The sequence below is a fragment of the Monomorium pharaonis genome, chromosome 5, assembly GCF_013373865.1.
Source record: "Monomorium pharaonis isolate MP-MQ-018 chromosome 5, ASM1337386v2, whole genome shotgun sequence".
Taxonomy (NCBI): Eukaryota; Metazoa; Arthropoda; class Insecta; order Hymenoptera; family Formicidae; genus Monomorium; species Monomorium pharaonis.
In genome coordinates, this window is record NC_050471.1 from 13,870,075 (window position 1) to 13,885,536 (window position 15,462).

Sequence of the window (15,462 nt, forward strand, 5' to 3'; positions counted from 1 at the left end):
TCCCGCACTTATGCACAAAAGGCCGATTTTACACCCTTGTTACATAATATATTATTTCATTAAGACAATATTCTTTATTTTTGAAATTTCTGAAATACATTCTTTAAGCGTTTTGCCGATATTAACAATTTGATGAGTTATAAACGAAAAAGCCAACAATACGTAGATCGAAATTTATGTTTGATTTAGCAGCACAGTATTTATTATTGGGCATTTTTGAATAAAAAATGTATAAATACATAAGTTATTATTGTGATAAGCTCTGTTTATTATATTGCATATACTGTCCATATATTTTTGTTTACACTTATACATACACCTCAATTAATAAAAAAAACAGTATTAAACAATAATAATACTTATATTATTTATTATTAACAATATTAATATTTAAAAATATTTTTAATAAGATTTAAAAACATTTTTAAAAAGGTTAAAAATAATAAGATAAGTTTTCCTTTTCATTTAAAAAAACGTCAATTTTAATGTTTAAAGGCACATTTTCTTTATGTTTAAAAAACTTCTTTTAAAAAAAGGTAAAAAAAGGCGCCAAGTATGTGTATGTGCACCCCTAAGAAAAAAACTATTATATTAGATAACACAGCCACACAAAAAAAGTTTGATGTCCAAGAAACTACACCTACCTACTCTCCTGGTTTTCGATGTGCTGAATCCGAATCCGAAGTCCATTTTACTCCATTAGGTCTCAGTTTTTTATAATCTCAAAAAATGTGAAAATTTGGGGTGAGCTTAACTTTGTATGGAGAAATCGTTCAATTCTCGGCTGGAATTTAATGGAAACGTTAATATATGGTGTTATATATCGATGTGCTGAATCCAAATCTAACACACGGTTAGCTTTGTGATGTTGAGATTCACTTTTAACCACGTAAAAAAAGTGAAAATTGGTTAAATTTGCACTGTAAAATAGAAATATGGCTGGTGTGTAAATCGGAATCAAATGCAACATAACAAGGAGGCGTATTTCGATTCGTTAAAAGGTGTAATACGTTCCTAACTTTAAAAAACTCAGAAATTTCCTGAATAATGTCTTTTCATCGTGATTTTGCTGTATAAACTGGAGAGAAATTGGATACTTTTTGTGTCCATTACATGACAAAGTCGCGTTCGGACAGAAACTGCTTCTGAATCTGGACTGCAAAGCGAATCATTTTACACATCCCCTTTCAAGGTAGTTGTCATCGCCTGCACTGTCCATCATTGCAGCAGATTCAGAAGCAGTTTCTGTCCAAACGCGACTTTGTCATGTAATGGACACAAGAATTATCCAATTTCTCTCCAGTTTACATAGCAAAATCACGATGAAAAGACATTATTCAGGAAATTTCCAAGTTTTTTGAGGTTAGGAACGTATTACGCCTTTTAACAAATCAAAATACGCCTCCTTGTCATGTTGCATTTGATTCCGATTTACACACCAGCCATATTTCTATTTTACAGTGCAAATTTAACCAATTTTCACTTTTTTTACGTGGTTAAAAGTGAATCTCGACATCACAAAGCTAACCGTGTGTTAGATTTGGATTCAGCACATCGATATATAACACCATATATTAACGTTTCCATTAAATTCCAGCCGAGAATTGAACAATTTCTCCATACAAAGTCAAGCTCGCCCCGAATTTTCACATTTTTTGAGGTTATGAAAAACTGAGACCTAATGGAGTAAAATGGGCCTCGGATTCGGATTCAGCGCATCAAAAACCAGGAGGGTAGGTAGATGTAGTTTCTCGGACATCGAGCTTTTTTTTGTGTGGCTGTGTAATTTGTCTTATTGTCCTATTGTTTTATTGTCTTATTGTCTTCTCTACAAAAATAATGATATAAAGTAAATGCGCCAACCATAAGCCCTCCGTCTTAACTTAAGTGATAACTATATCACTAATAGAATAGATAAAAAAATATTTATACAAACTTAAATAATAACTATATCACTAATAGAATAGATAAGAGAAAGCGTAGAAAGCCTGCCTATTTGCATGATAACAAATTATAAGTTAAAAGAAAAATAGAAAGTTTTGCCTGCGATTATAATATTTTTTTTCTTCCTCTTAACTATAGTTTGGAGGGCCAAACTAATTAAGGATGGCCGAATGTTGGCATATATATATATTCATATAGTCTTAAGATACTAGAGTCACTAAGAATTGAAGCGCATGCGCTAAGAGAGGGCGGCGCGCGCGGCGTGCGAAAAGACAGAAATAGATAGTAGTAGTAGAGAGAGTGCTGCAAGAAAAAGGCGCGCGTGATCGAATGATTTTATTATTATTGGGTGTGTTGGTCGTATCGGATCGATCGTGTGCAAGGCATCGAGGCGAGTGAGGCCCGATTGCGCACATAAGCGATTGGACACAGTAGTATTTCCCCATTGGACACAGACTCGATTGGACACGGACCCGATTGGACACTTACCAGATTGCACACGGACTCGATTGCGCACCGACCCGTTTGTACACGGAACCGATTGCGCACTGACCCGATTGCACACCGACTCATTTGCACACAGACCCGATTGCACACGATACGATTCTGCATCGCAGAATAATGCAAAAACAATCTAAATAGCACAGAAAATTTAGCACAAATTTTTATAAATATCTTATGAATTTATTTTTAAAAAACATTTTTTTAAAGTTATATAATCGTTTTTCATAAATTATTTAGAAATAATACAAAAATTATTATTAACAATATATAAAATATATTTTTTAAATGTACTGAAAAATATTTATGGTATATAAACTCGAAATATTTTTTATATTTTCGGATTATAATAGCATAAATATTTATTTTTAATATTTTCATAAATATTTATCATAATTTTTTTATATTTGGCAAACTTAGACATAAAAATACGTACAAAATATTTATTATAATATTTTTCTTTCTTATACATATTTTATAGTCGCAAACTCATGTGGTGCAGAAAATGCTTTGTGCGCGCGCGCGCGCGCGCGCGCGCACACACACACACACACACACACACACACACACACACACACACACACACACACACACACACACACACACACACACACACGCGGGGGGGGATGCAAGGGAGACTCCGCTTCCCTCCCGCACCCACTCCGTCTAAGTCACTAACCCATGTACTATCTGCAATGCGGAATCGTATCGTGTGCAATCAGGTCCGTGTGCAAACGGGTCGGTGCGTAATCGGGTCCGTGTGCAATCGGATCCGTGTGCAAACGTGTCGGTGCGCAATCGGGTCTGTGTGCAATCGGGTCCGTATGCAATCGGGTCCGTGTGCAATCGGGTCCGTGTGCAAACGGGTCGGTGCGCAATCGAGTCCGTGTGCAATCGGGTCGGTGTGCAATCGGGTCTGTGTGCAATCGGATCCATGTCCAATCGAGTCCGTATCTAATCAGGTCTGTGTCCAATCGAGTCCGTGTCCAATCGCGACTGTGTCCAATCGGAAAATATTATACTGCTGTGTCCAATCGCTTATGTTCGCAATCGGGACAGTCCCGATCGAGGCAGCTAGTTGCGGAAACGCGGTGAAGTCGGGTGTCACACGGAGTATCGTTGTAAGAGCGAGCCCTGAACATTAAAAACGGATCTTATAAAGACAAAGAGAGCTCTCATTAGTGTGTGTGTGTCTCTTTTCCCCCTCTATTCCGTTCGAGTATCTGCGGCTTTAAGCCCAGGGACGCTAAAACACTTATAGGAAACTCCATTAATCTCGTATACATGCGGTATATGCGAGATTATTTGTTCAGATAATGAATTATACGGTCATCCTTGTGTGGAAGGATATACGCATGTTCATTTGGATAAAAATTTATATTTTTATCCTTAAACCGGTGAGTATTATAGTGATATTTTTTAATTAGAATTTTTGTAAGTAACATCCCTGGCGGAAAAATTTTCTTGAAAATTCTACAAAACTACAAAAATTTACAAAAGTGTTCCAATTCTAGCATTTTTATGTAGAAACTACAAAAAATGCTAGAATTGGAACACTTTTGTAAATTTTGGCAGTTTTTTAGAATTTTGTAGAAATTTTTCCGCCAAGAATTAATTAATGTTTATAATGTGTAGATGACGGACAAATTATCCGCAAGAGTTTGGTGGATGATGCGGAGATGATTGTGATGGAGACTGCCCGAGAAATCTCCAACCAAAAAACCGATGATTGGCGAAACAAAAAAATTATGGACGAGAAACGTCTCATCGAAGATGTTTACAAGCGTCCTGCATTGTGGAATTTCAAGCTTTTTTTGGGTGAACGAACGCTGGCAAAAAAAATAGGAAGAAATTTTCGTATCAGTGAATGGTATACAGTTTATAAAAATAACTACTAGAATAAATTTCACTAATGCTATTAAACGTTTTTGGGAGCGTCCAGTTTGACCATGTTGCGATTGATGACCACAGTCCTCACAACAATCGATATTTGGACTTTTTCTACTGGACCATCTGTTCAGAAAATTTTATTTTAAATTTGCCAATTAGCGACATGGACAATTGGATCCTATTCAACATATTTTTTTCGGATATTTTCACATTCTCACAATAAAAAAAAAGTGGAAATCGTTAGGCGATTATTTCAGAATCGACAATAATAAACATACCAACCGAGTGGCTCAACGGGGAAAAGAAAATGTAACTGGGTGCACTTTAAGCAGATGCAATTTTTGAACGATGTGCAGCTTGATACCGAGTACGTTACGATGTACGAAATTACAAGCGTACAAACATTTATTGCAGCAATACAATTTTATTTTTATTGATCACAGTCAAATTTAATGTAAAACTGTTTAATGTTACAGAACTACAACCAACATTTCGATCGAAAATACCGCCGAAGAATCAGATTGCAGCATTATTGACAGCAATAGCAGTGGTCGTCAATCACATATGTAGTTATTTTCTTATGAAAGGTACTGAAAAATGGAAAATCAAAATCAATAAGTTTTTGTTAAATGTTATTTTTTAACACAAGATTTTTAAATTTTTATTTTTCAAAAGTCAGCCCTTGATCAATCCTGTTAAGATAAAAAAAAAGAATATTGTTGCAGGTCACAATAAGAGACGCTTGAGTGATTCTAGTGAGAAATCTTTGGATCGATTATCAGAAGCTCTCGGGGAACCAATTACGGTCAACCTATCACCGTTCATACCTCCTGTGCCACCACCGCTTGACAAATCAGCATTATTCGGTAATCTCCTTGCTACCCAACTTCAAGATGTGGATCCTAATTTTTTGGACGACACTACGTTGCAAATAATGCAACTCGTAAATACTGTAAAGCGAAGGAAATAATAATTTTTCTAATTTTTATTATTTTTTTATTTAAAAATGAACAGTTTTTTTACAATCTCTTCTTGTTTATCTCATATTAATAAATAAAATTTAAAATATCCATGTTTCTTATTATACAAATAGAACCTCCGACAAATATTTGAAAAGAGTTTCAAACATCAGCTCGTCGGCATCCGGTGACATTTGACTTAATGTTTTTGGCGGACCACTGAAGAATTGTTGTCTATCAATATGTGCCAATTGCTCGCCGGACGTCGAGTCTCATAATTTTTTTCTATTTTATTTTGTTCTATTAGTTTGCCATGGCACTGATCTCTCATTATTAAAATAATGGCAGAATTTATTTCTATTTTCTATGCATTCTTTAGCAGACATGTTTGAGCCGCAATTCAAGATATCTTTGAACGCACATCTATTTTCCATAATGATTCGCCAAGACCCTGGTTTAAAACCGTTTGGACAGTGTGGATCATCGACATCGACCAAACACGGAGACACATATGCGTTTACGTCAATATCCTGTCGACGAAATCAATTATGCAAACAAATGGAACCATCTGTTTTGCGTTTTCAGGAGCGGCGATTATTGGTTTTCTATATACTCTCCATTGACTGGCTAGTATACCAAATGTGTTTTCAATTGTCCGTCTTGCACGACTGAGACGATAATTGTACACGTCTTGTTTTGGTGTAAGTCCTCTACCTGGATATGGGCGAAGCAAGTATGGCTTTAAGAGGAAAGCTTCGTCTCCCACAAGACAGTATGGTAAAATCAGGCCTTCTTCTCCAACTGCTGCTGGCTGTGGAATATTCATTCGGCCTTCATCGAACGCTTTCCCCATAGTGCTATTTTTAAAGATGCCACCGTCACTTCGGCGTCCGTAAGCTCCGATATCCACAAAACGGATTTTATAATTCGCATCGCAAATGGCCATTAACACTACACTGTGAGTGTGTTTATAATTATAGAACGATGATCCAGCATTATCGGGACACTAAAAGTGAGAATTATTATTTAAAATTGTACCTTTTGTTAAATTATTTCATATATTGAATACGAATTTACGCACTTGAATGACAACGTGCTTGCCATCAATGAATCCAATGCAATGAACGAAATTCCACCGTAATTCGTAATCATTGGCGATATCCAGCCAGTCTCTTTCTTCAAGTCAGCCTGAAAGAACTACAGGATGTAAAGATCCCAAATTGCTTTGCATGTTTCACGAATAATCATACTCGCTGTTGTCACTCCCACGAGATATTGATAAGACATCGATGTCATAGAGTCCCCGGAAGCAAGATATCTACAATATTTCACATATATTAATATAACAATATTCATTAAGCAAAAGTGTATAACATTATTACATATGTACACTAAAAAACGCTAAGAAATTATATTCAAAAAAATTATATTTAGATCAAACCTTAATGTCAATGCCAATCGTTCAGGTTGTGATAGACCTAGTTTACACCCAGCCGTCCAATTTTGATTCACTCCGAAGTGAACTGTATTTAGGGAACGTTTACACTGGATTGATCTTATTCATAGCAAGAACGGAATGAAAGTAAGAAGTAAGATAACCCATTTAGGGTCGATTGTTCCAACTTGTTGGTAAATTTTACCCGACAGGTACCTCTTAGGTAAAAATAAATAACGTTGTTCCATCTTTTGGGCAAGTCTACCTTTAGGTTAAACTGTCATTACCAAGAAGTTATTTTACTCGATACTTCATCCACCGAGTAAAGTTTCTATTTTATAGGTAAGAGGGAAATGTTTAACGTATTGCTTACTAAAATTGTAACTATTATACATTTTTAGAAATATGGACATATATCACGAATTATTTGAAGATGATGATTATGAAGATTATCAAATGTTAATATTACTTCGTAAACCATATACCGTTCGGTTATGTCCAGATTTTTTAAATATATTTGATCAAAATGAATTTGTTGCACGATTTCGATTAAGTAAGGAAATAGTTCTCAGATTAGTTGAGTTCATTTGTGAGAAAATACAAACAAAAACATTGAAGTATTTATAATTATACAATAGAATAGTGAAATTTTTATCAATTCTAAAATAAATTTTTTTTTTAGAAATAATGCAATAACACCATTGCATCAGCTGTTACTAACGTTACGTTTCTATGCAACTGGAGCTTTTCAAATTGCTATTGCTGATTTTGCAGGAATTCATGCATCTACAGCATGCAGAATTATAAAAAAAGTAACAATAGCTCTGGCTTCTGAATGCCATCATTACATACATTTTTCAGAAAACACAATAGATATACGTAAAGAATTTTACAATATCGCTAAGTTTCCACGAGTAATTGGTGCAATTGATTGTACTCACGTAAAAACCCAATCACCAGGTATATATTAAATAAACTGTAAATTTCAGATATATTTTGTTATTGCTATGAACAAATTTTACACGTTTCTATACTTTTTTTAGGTGGAGACGAGGCTGAAGTTTTCCGAAATAGAAAGAGTTTTTTCAGTATTAATGTGCGAGCAGTATGTAATAGTAATTTGGAATTTCAAGATGTAGTCTAGTCGCACGATGGCCAAGTTCAACTCATGATGCTACTATTTTTTATGCAAGTCGTTTACTTGTTAGATTTATCCAGGGCGAAATGCAAGATAGAATTTTACTAAGAGATAATGGATATTCTTGTTCTAAATCTTTAATGACTCCTTTATTGCAAACACATAATCGTACTGAAGAATTATACAACGAATCACAAATTCGTACTAGAAATGTTACTGAACGTTTTGGCATATGGAAACGCAGATTTCCTATTTTAGTAATCGGTATGAGATTATCTATAGCCACTGCTCAAGCTATTGTGGTCGCAACTGCAGTATTACATAATATTGCTCGTCAAATGCATGATCTTGAGCCACCAGTTGATTTTGATGTCATACAATTAATCGATGCATTAGAAAATCATGAAAATCCAATAGCAATACCAGATAATGCTAGAGCCGATACTGCAAGAAGAGTATTAACTAAAACATATTTTAGAAGGTTTGTTTAATACTATTATCTATTTATTACATTCATGTATAAATATTTAAATTAAACATTTTCTTATAATATAATATTATTTAAGGAACACTTACATATCTATTATTTTTAATTTTTCAGATTATTGCCATAACTATTTTGCAGAGCTTTTCTATTATGTTTCTATATTTCACAATATGTTAATTAACAATAAAAACTACGACTTAAAAGTCCCTATAATAATATACATTTTTGTATTAAAAAAAATTGGAAAGTATTAAACTTTTGTTTTTACACAATTTTTGTATTAAACACACATACATAATGTATGTATATATACAGGGAGTCCCAGAGCATACTGGTCACTGTTCATAAAAAGGTAGATGGGATCGAGATGAACATAAAAGTTCAATATTGTTGTGGGTTTGGTCTGCTAATAATCGAGATATAAATTTTTTAAATTATGCGAATGAGAGCGCGTCTTGCGCGCCGAAGGAAGGGCTCGAGCCGCTCGAGCCATAGCACGGCCTACTGTTTCAAGCATTGGCTGCCGGCGGCGGCGGGGGAAAGAAGGAGAAGCGTGGCGTCGTCGCCGTTCCCACGTCTCGCCGCACCGCGCCTAAGCTTGCGTCGATGGCTGCTACGCACACTCGCGATTACATGACGAGATTATAAATTATTAATAAAAATAGGACAAATTTAAATCGTAATAAACTTTTGTAAATAAGAAAGTCGAAAGAGAGAAAGCGATGGAAACGTATGGAACCTGCAAATAATATAATATTTGCCGCATCAAATTCTCTCATCGTTTTTTATGGAATATTAAATTAACGAAGATTTATCACGATTGATTTTTTATACATTCTCCTTTCGTAACCATCTTATTAGAAAATTACGAAATGCACGAAATACTATCCCTAATATGCACTCTTTGTAAAATAACACGATAGAAAAATATTCACGTTTGATCTAACGACTTCAGGATAAATTATTCGATACAATTTCTACGGTAATTATAGGTAATTAGAGATTAATGTTATGTGAAGTATCGTTAGTATGGTTAACTAGAAATGATTTTCTCTTGTATATGATAGAGAACTTCGAATTTCTTCTATCGTTAATACATTATAAGTCACTGAAAATCTGTCGTAATTAATAATGCAATTAAAGGTAGAAGAAACTGTAAGTTTTCTATGGTTATAAAAGAAAATCCTTCGTTGTGTTAACAATACATGATATTGAACATTAATTTTTGAGCATAATTATCGTAGCATTGCGCCTAAGCTATCGTGAAATCGTTACATCAAGAGGAAATATTTTTCTGTGTTATTACAAAGAGTGTAACATACTATGGATAAGCATTTTGCGCATTTTAGTATGACACCTCTCTCTCCCTCTCTCTCTTACTCTCTCTCTCTCTCTCTCTCTCTCTCTCTCTCTCTCTCTCTCTCTTTCTCTCTCTCTCTCTCTCTCTCCCCCCTCCCTCTTTCTCTCTCAAGCACTACGTAGCACACAAATACAGTAAATATTATCACGTTTAACAACATCTTTAGTTTGTACTATTCTACTTTCATTATGTGTAATTTGAATAAAATTTTAACAATTATCATTTCTTTATATTTTTAGTGTACACACGATCGAAAAAAAAAAATATCAAAAATTATCACTAAAACTGCGATGAATAATCAGCACGATACTTTCTTTCTGAGTGTCGTATCGTGTTTAATGTTAAAAATGTTAAAAAATAGTAATCTTGTTAAAAAAATTTTATGACATTTAATGAAACTCTAATAATATTGATTGGAACTGTTGTTGAAAATGACGTTTATCGTGTTTCTGTAAATACTTTAGAGGAAAAGATATTCCTGCTAAATTACAAAGTATAAAAGTACAAAGTTCAATTTTACATACAAATCAAGAGTAAATAAAAAATTCAATAATGAATAAAAGAATTCAGAGTTTCTTTTACCTTTAATTGCATTATTAATTACGACAGATTTTCAGTGACTTATAATGTATTAACGATAGAAGAAATTCGAAGTTCTCTATCATATACAAGCGAAAATCATTTCTAGTTAACCATACTAACGATACTTGACATAACATTGATCTCTAATTACTTATAATTACCATAGAAGTTGCATCGAATAATTTATCCTGAAGTCGTTAGATCAAACGTGAATATTTTTCTATCGTGTTATTTTACAAAGAGTGCATATTAGGGATAGTATTTCGTGCATTTCGTAATTTTCTAATAAGATGGTTACGAAAGGAGAATGTATAAAGAATCAATCGTGATAAATCTTCGTTAATTTAATATTCTATAAAAAACGAGAGAATTTGATGCGGCAAATATTATATTATTTGCAGGTTCCATACGTTTCCATCGCTTTCTCTCTTTCGACTTTCTTATTTACAAAAGTTTATTACGATTTAAATTTGTCCTATTTTTATTAATAATTTATAATCTCGTCATGTAATCGCGAGTGTGCGTAGCAGCCATCGACGCGAGCTTGGGCGCGGTGCGGCGAGACGTGGGAACGGCGACGACGCCACGCTTCTCCTTCTTTCCCCCGCCGCCGCCAGCAGCCAATGCTTGAAACAGTAGGCCGTGCTATGGCTCGAGCGGCTCGAGCCCTTCCTTCGGCGCGCAAGGCGCGCTCTCATTCGCATAATTTAAAAAATTTATATCTTGATTATTAGCAGACCAAACCCACAACAATATTGAACTTTTATGTTCATCTCGATCCCATCTACCTTTTTATGAACAGTGACCAGTATGCTCTGGGACTCCCTGTATATATATACATTGTAACATAACTTATATTTATACTTTACATAAATAAAATATAATTGAACAAATATTATCAATAACTTGTGTTTCACATAAATAAAATATACATAAACAAATATTTGTAATACAATTTATATGTACGTGTATTTAAGTAAAATAGAATGTAGATAAAGAATTTTTATTCAAAAATATTTTTTTAATACTAATATTTAAGAACTTAAAATTTTTTCAAAATATTTAAATATTTAAACTTAAAACTTAAAAATTATTTTTCAAATACTTTAACTTGAAAACTTAAATTTGTAAACTTTATTTGGAATATTTTGTAAATATTTAAACTTAAAAGTTTAAATATTTAAAATTTATATACCTTTTTTAAATGCTAAATTAATATGCGCGCGTCTCAATCTTTAAAGTAGCTTTTTTGTTATATATAAAAGTTAGCTTTTATATGTAAAAATATTTTTATCAAAAAATATGTGTGTATGTATATATAAACTTAGCCACACACACTTTTTGTAAACATGTTAATTATAATAGTTTATAACAGTTTGTAAGTTGTTGCCTTTTAATTTCAATCTCCAATTCCTTAAGTTGTACATCTAGTTTTACAAGTTTTAATTTTTCTTTACTTATCTTATATCTAGTTCTGTTTGTACTATTTCTTTTTGTGCCTTATTACTATTTTGTTCCTTTATATGTATTTACAGTTCTAAAGCCATTTTTTGTAATTGCACTAATTCTTTTTTTGCAGTTGCTAATTTAATAATATCTCTTTTTTCGTGCGATTTTTCAACTTTAAGTTTCTTACTAACTCTTGTTTTCATAACATTTTTTGCTTGTGAGTGCTTTTCCGATAAAATAGGGAATGCTCTTGAAGACAATTGTTTCTTTGATATAGAAGGAACATTATTTTCATCATTGTGTAAAACATGTTCTCCGGCCTATTAACTTATACAAAATTACATTGTTAAAATTAATTTAAAACATTTATAATAAAAAATCATGTATATAGTATTAATATTACATACCATTAGATCAATATTAAGTATTTTTGCCTTTTTAGGACATTTATCCAACAAGTTAATAATTGATTGATCTAAATATACTCGCTTTCTATTTGTAAATTCATCATTCTCAACATATTTGATAGAAAGTTTATCTTCTATCTGCAAATATATAAGTAAATTGAATAAAATATATCTGTATTACCTAAAGGCTAATATTTCATCTGTCGTACAACAACTTGGTTAGATGTTTTTGATTGGTGATAGATTAAAGAGAGTCTCTCGAAGTATTCTATCTTATCGCAAATCAAAAACGTCTAATATACTTGTCGCCACACATGAAATATTGGCTATATAAAAAGATATTATATTACTTTATTAACATCAGAATCGAGTCTTTCATAGATCCACTCGCCAGTATCTGTAGTCTCAGATTTATTTTCTTCATCCATAATCATTTCAATGTTTTTATTGTTAAGAGTCTAAAGAACATTATTGAATTGTACATATATTAATGTTACATTCATATACAATATTTAAATTATATTTAATTATGCAGATGGTCTACATACCAAATTTTTCATCAGAATCAAAAACAGAAGGCAATCCTTGTATGGTTGAAGGTAAAAATGATAGTGACATTTCTTCTGCAGAAGTAAGTTCTTGTATTTTTGGAGTTTTAACCACCAGTTTTAAATGTTTCTGCTTTATTTTTCGATAATTTTTTCTTTAAGTTCTTTTTCATATCTTCATATTTTGTTTGCACACTTTTTTTCTTTCGATAAGTTTCTGCACAGCAAGAATTTAATTTATCGGTTATTTTAGACCAACATTCATCTTTCTCTCGCCACGTTGTACCATCAGTTTTCTTACACTCAACGATGTTTGTATTTTTTAACAATTTCTATTAATGGTAATATTTCTTTTGTTGTGAAATTAATGCTTCTACCTTCTTTAACTTCCATTTTTACTAGCTAAAAATAAGTTTTATATAATATTAGTTTAGAATATTTTATGTAATAAAAAATAACAATCTTAAAAAAAAGTTAAAAACAAAATAATATTGCCTATCAGTCTACAGCGGATCTTGATGCCTAATAATTTTTGTATAAAGTTTACTGCTTATATGAATACGTGACATTTTTGTCAGGCTTGAAACGCAGCCATTATATTAAGCAAGAATATATAATTTCACAAATTAAACTGACAAGCATTTTAATAATATTAGGCTCAGAAGCAGCTGAGTATGCAAAAAATATTATATTGTCTGAGGTATATACCCAGTAAACACTGATTCGTAACATTTATGTGATCATTATGGAACAATGTTCCACTGTTCTCGTAATAGTTACGTCATTTTCCAGTTACAATTTGGTCAAAATGTCAGCACATTCTGGGCAACAAAATCGGAAAAAGAGAGAGGGAACATATACATAATGGTTTCGTATAAAATAACATTACTTTTACGTATATGAAGTCACATTTACGTATAAAATAACGTTACTTTTACGTATAAGCTGACTTTTATAAATTAACGTAAAATGCTCGTATAAAATTACGTACCAGAAAGATTCTTCTTGTAACTATTATGTCGTTTTTACTTTATTTTTCTTAAAAAGGATTTCTTACCGAAGCTAAAATTTAGCCATAACAGCTAAGATGTGTTTTTAAGACGTAATAAAAAATACATATGCCCCGAAAGCTCACTATGATAACATAGATTGATCCGGTTTCTGTCACCGTGGGTGGTCTGTTTATGTAGCCTTTGGAGTGTAAATTGCATTAGGAGAAAGATGCCGCGTGCGTCGTCTAGCGGCAATCCGCGAACTACATACTTTTTAAATTTATATAATATGGAATAAGTTCTAATCGGCTGATATGTAAATAGATTTTACCTGGTTCAAGTAGAATGTTATTGATTTTAATAGATTGCGTATATACTAACTACAAAACTATTTTACTAAATGCAGTATGTAAACTAAAAAGATATAATAATTACAAGAGGCTATAATCAAAATTTCCGCATAATTGTAAATTATTTATTATTTAACAAATTATTATTTTTATTTTTATTTAATAAAATTATATTTCTTCTTATGCTTAGTAAATAATTAATAAGTAATAATAGTAACAGTGGGAAGTCCAGAATGGATTACAGTGATTCACGTGGCACGGAAGGTGTTAAAGATATATGATGTCGTAATAACATTATCACATTTATGCTACATTAACAAAACTTTTATGTTAAGCTCATTGAAGTCATCAAAATTACATAATTGTTACGTATTAAACATGATGTCACAATAACATTATCACATTTATGCTGCATTTACAAAATTTTTATATTACGCTCATTGACGTCATCAAAATTACGTAATTGTTATGTATTAAACATGATGTCACAATAACATTATTACATTTATGCTGCATTTACGAAATTTTTATGTTACGTTCATTGACGTTATCAAAATTACGTAATTGTTATGTATTAAACATGATGGCGCAATAACATTATAATAGTAACATCACATTTACGAAACATTAACATTTGGCTTATTGACGTCAACAAAATTATGTAAATGTTACGTAACTATGCAACGAAAAAGTGACAACACAGACATACGTAACAGTTATAGTCTCGTTACGTCAATGACATACTTGTCACATTATTAGTTCGTTGTGCTGGTCTGTAACATTTATGTGCAATATGTTTTATAAATGTTCCGTAAATGCTCACAGCGTGTTCATTGGGTATTATCTTTCGTAATAGATTAATTACAATTTTTCGGGGAGGAAAGATTTTAATATAAATGTTTCTAAGCATTAATATTATTAAATTGCTTATTAATTTATATTTAAAATTATACTTTCTAGCATAATGTAGTGACTATGTTTCAAGACCGACAAAATGCGGCGTGTAGTTTATATGAGCTAAAGATAATCCAAGTCACACAAAAATCTGATTCCATATAAGATCCGATATAGGCAATATCATCTATATCTTTGGTAAATTTACTGATTTTACTTCAGTTATTATTGTTAAATAAAAATCTAACCTTATTTTCAATCATTTGAAGTTAGCGGAATATAAAACGGAAGTACATATATGTATATCAAAGAATTCATACTTACCTACAGAGTTACTACCCGATGGGTATTTAGTCATGAAACAACGGATTGAATCTAACCTACTAATTAGCCAATAGGTAAACTTTATCTATGAGGTAGTCACCTATCAGGTAATGTGATTTTACCAATAAGTTGGAACAATCGGCCCTTACACCCAAGAAATTTCACTTTTCTCCAGAGTGAATGGGGATTGGAAGGCTGAGTG

At 32.3% G+C, this 15,462-nt stretch overlaps 2 protein-coding genes, 1 non-coding gene and 1 pseudogene across 3 annotated transcripts; 2 read left to right on the forward strand and 2 right to left on the reverse strand.

Moving 5' to 3' along the window:
* Positions 1-3,433: 3,433 nt before the first annotated feature.
* LOC105834401 lies at positions 3,434-5,403 on the forward strand. Its single transcript, XM_028192856.2, has 4 exons — positions 3,434-4,315; positions 4,593-4,702; positions 4,812-4,922; positions 5,061-5,403. Exons 2-4 carry the CDS (start codon positions 4,684-4,686, stop codon positions 5,303-5,305), a joined length of 375 nt encoding a protein of 124 aa, XP_028048657.1. The 5' UTR covers positions 3,434-4,315; positions 4,593-4,683; the 3' UTR covers positions 5,306-5,403.
* Positions 5,404-5,811: 408 nt separating this feature from the next.
* On the reverse strand, positions 5,812-6,147 carry LOC105834419 (protein ALP1-like). The gene has a single exon (XM_036287453.1). It carries the CDS (start codon positions 6,145-6,147, stop codon positions 5,812-5,814), a length of 336 nt encoding a protein of 111 aa, XP_036143346.1.
* A 956-nt stretch (positions 6,148-7,103) lies between these two features.
* LOC105834415 lies at positions 7,104-8,596 on the forward strand. Its single transcript, XR_003626383.2, has 4 exons — positions 7,104-7,346; positions 7,412-7,689; positions 7,773-8,348; positions 8,469-8,596. It is a non-coding gene; the product is annotated as a putative nuclease HARBI1 (transcript).
* Positions 8,597-11,489: 2,893 nt separating this feature from the next.
* Positions 11,490-13,118, reverse strand: LOC118645747 (annotated as a pseudogene).
* Between the last annotated feature and the right edge of the window lie 2,344 nt (positions 13,119-15,462).

Bases quoted from the DNA above. Each gene is read 5' to 3' on its own strand.
- LOC105834401 (XM_028192856.2), top strand. The intron at 4,923-5,060 runs GTACTGAAAAAT...ATATTGTTGCAG, and splicing joins TAGTTATTTTCTTATGAAAG to GTCACAATAAGAGACGCTTG.
- LOC105834419 (XM_036287453.1), bottom strand. From the start codon at position 6,147: ATGGGGAAAGCGTTCGATGAAGGCCGAATGAATATTCCACAGCCAGCA.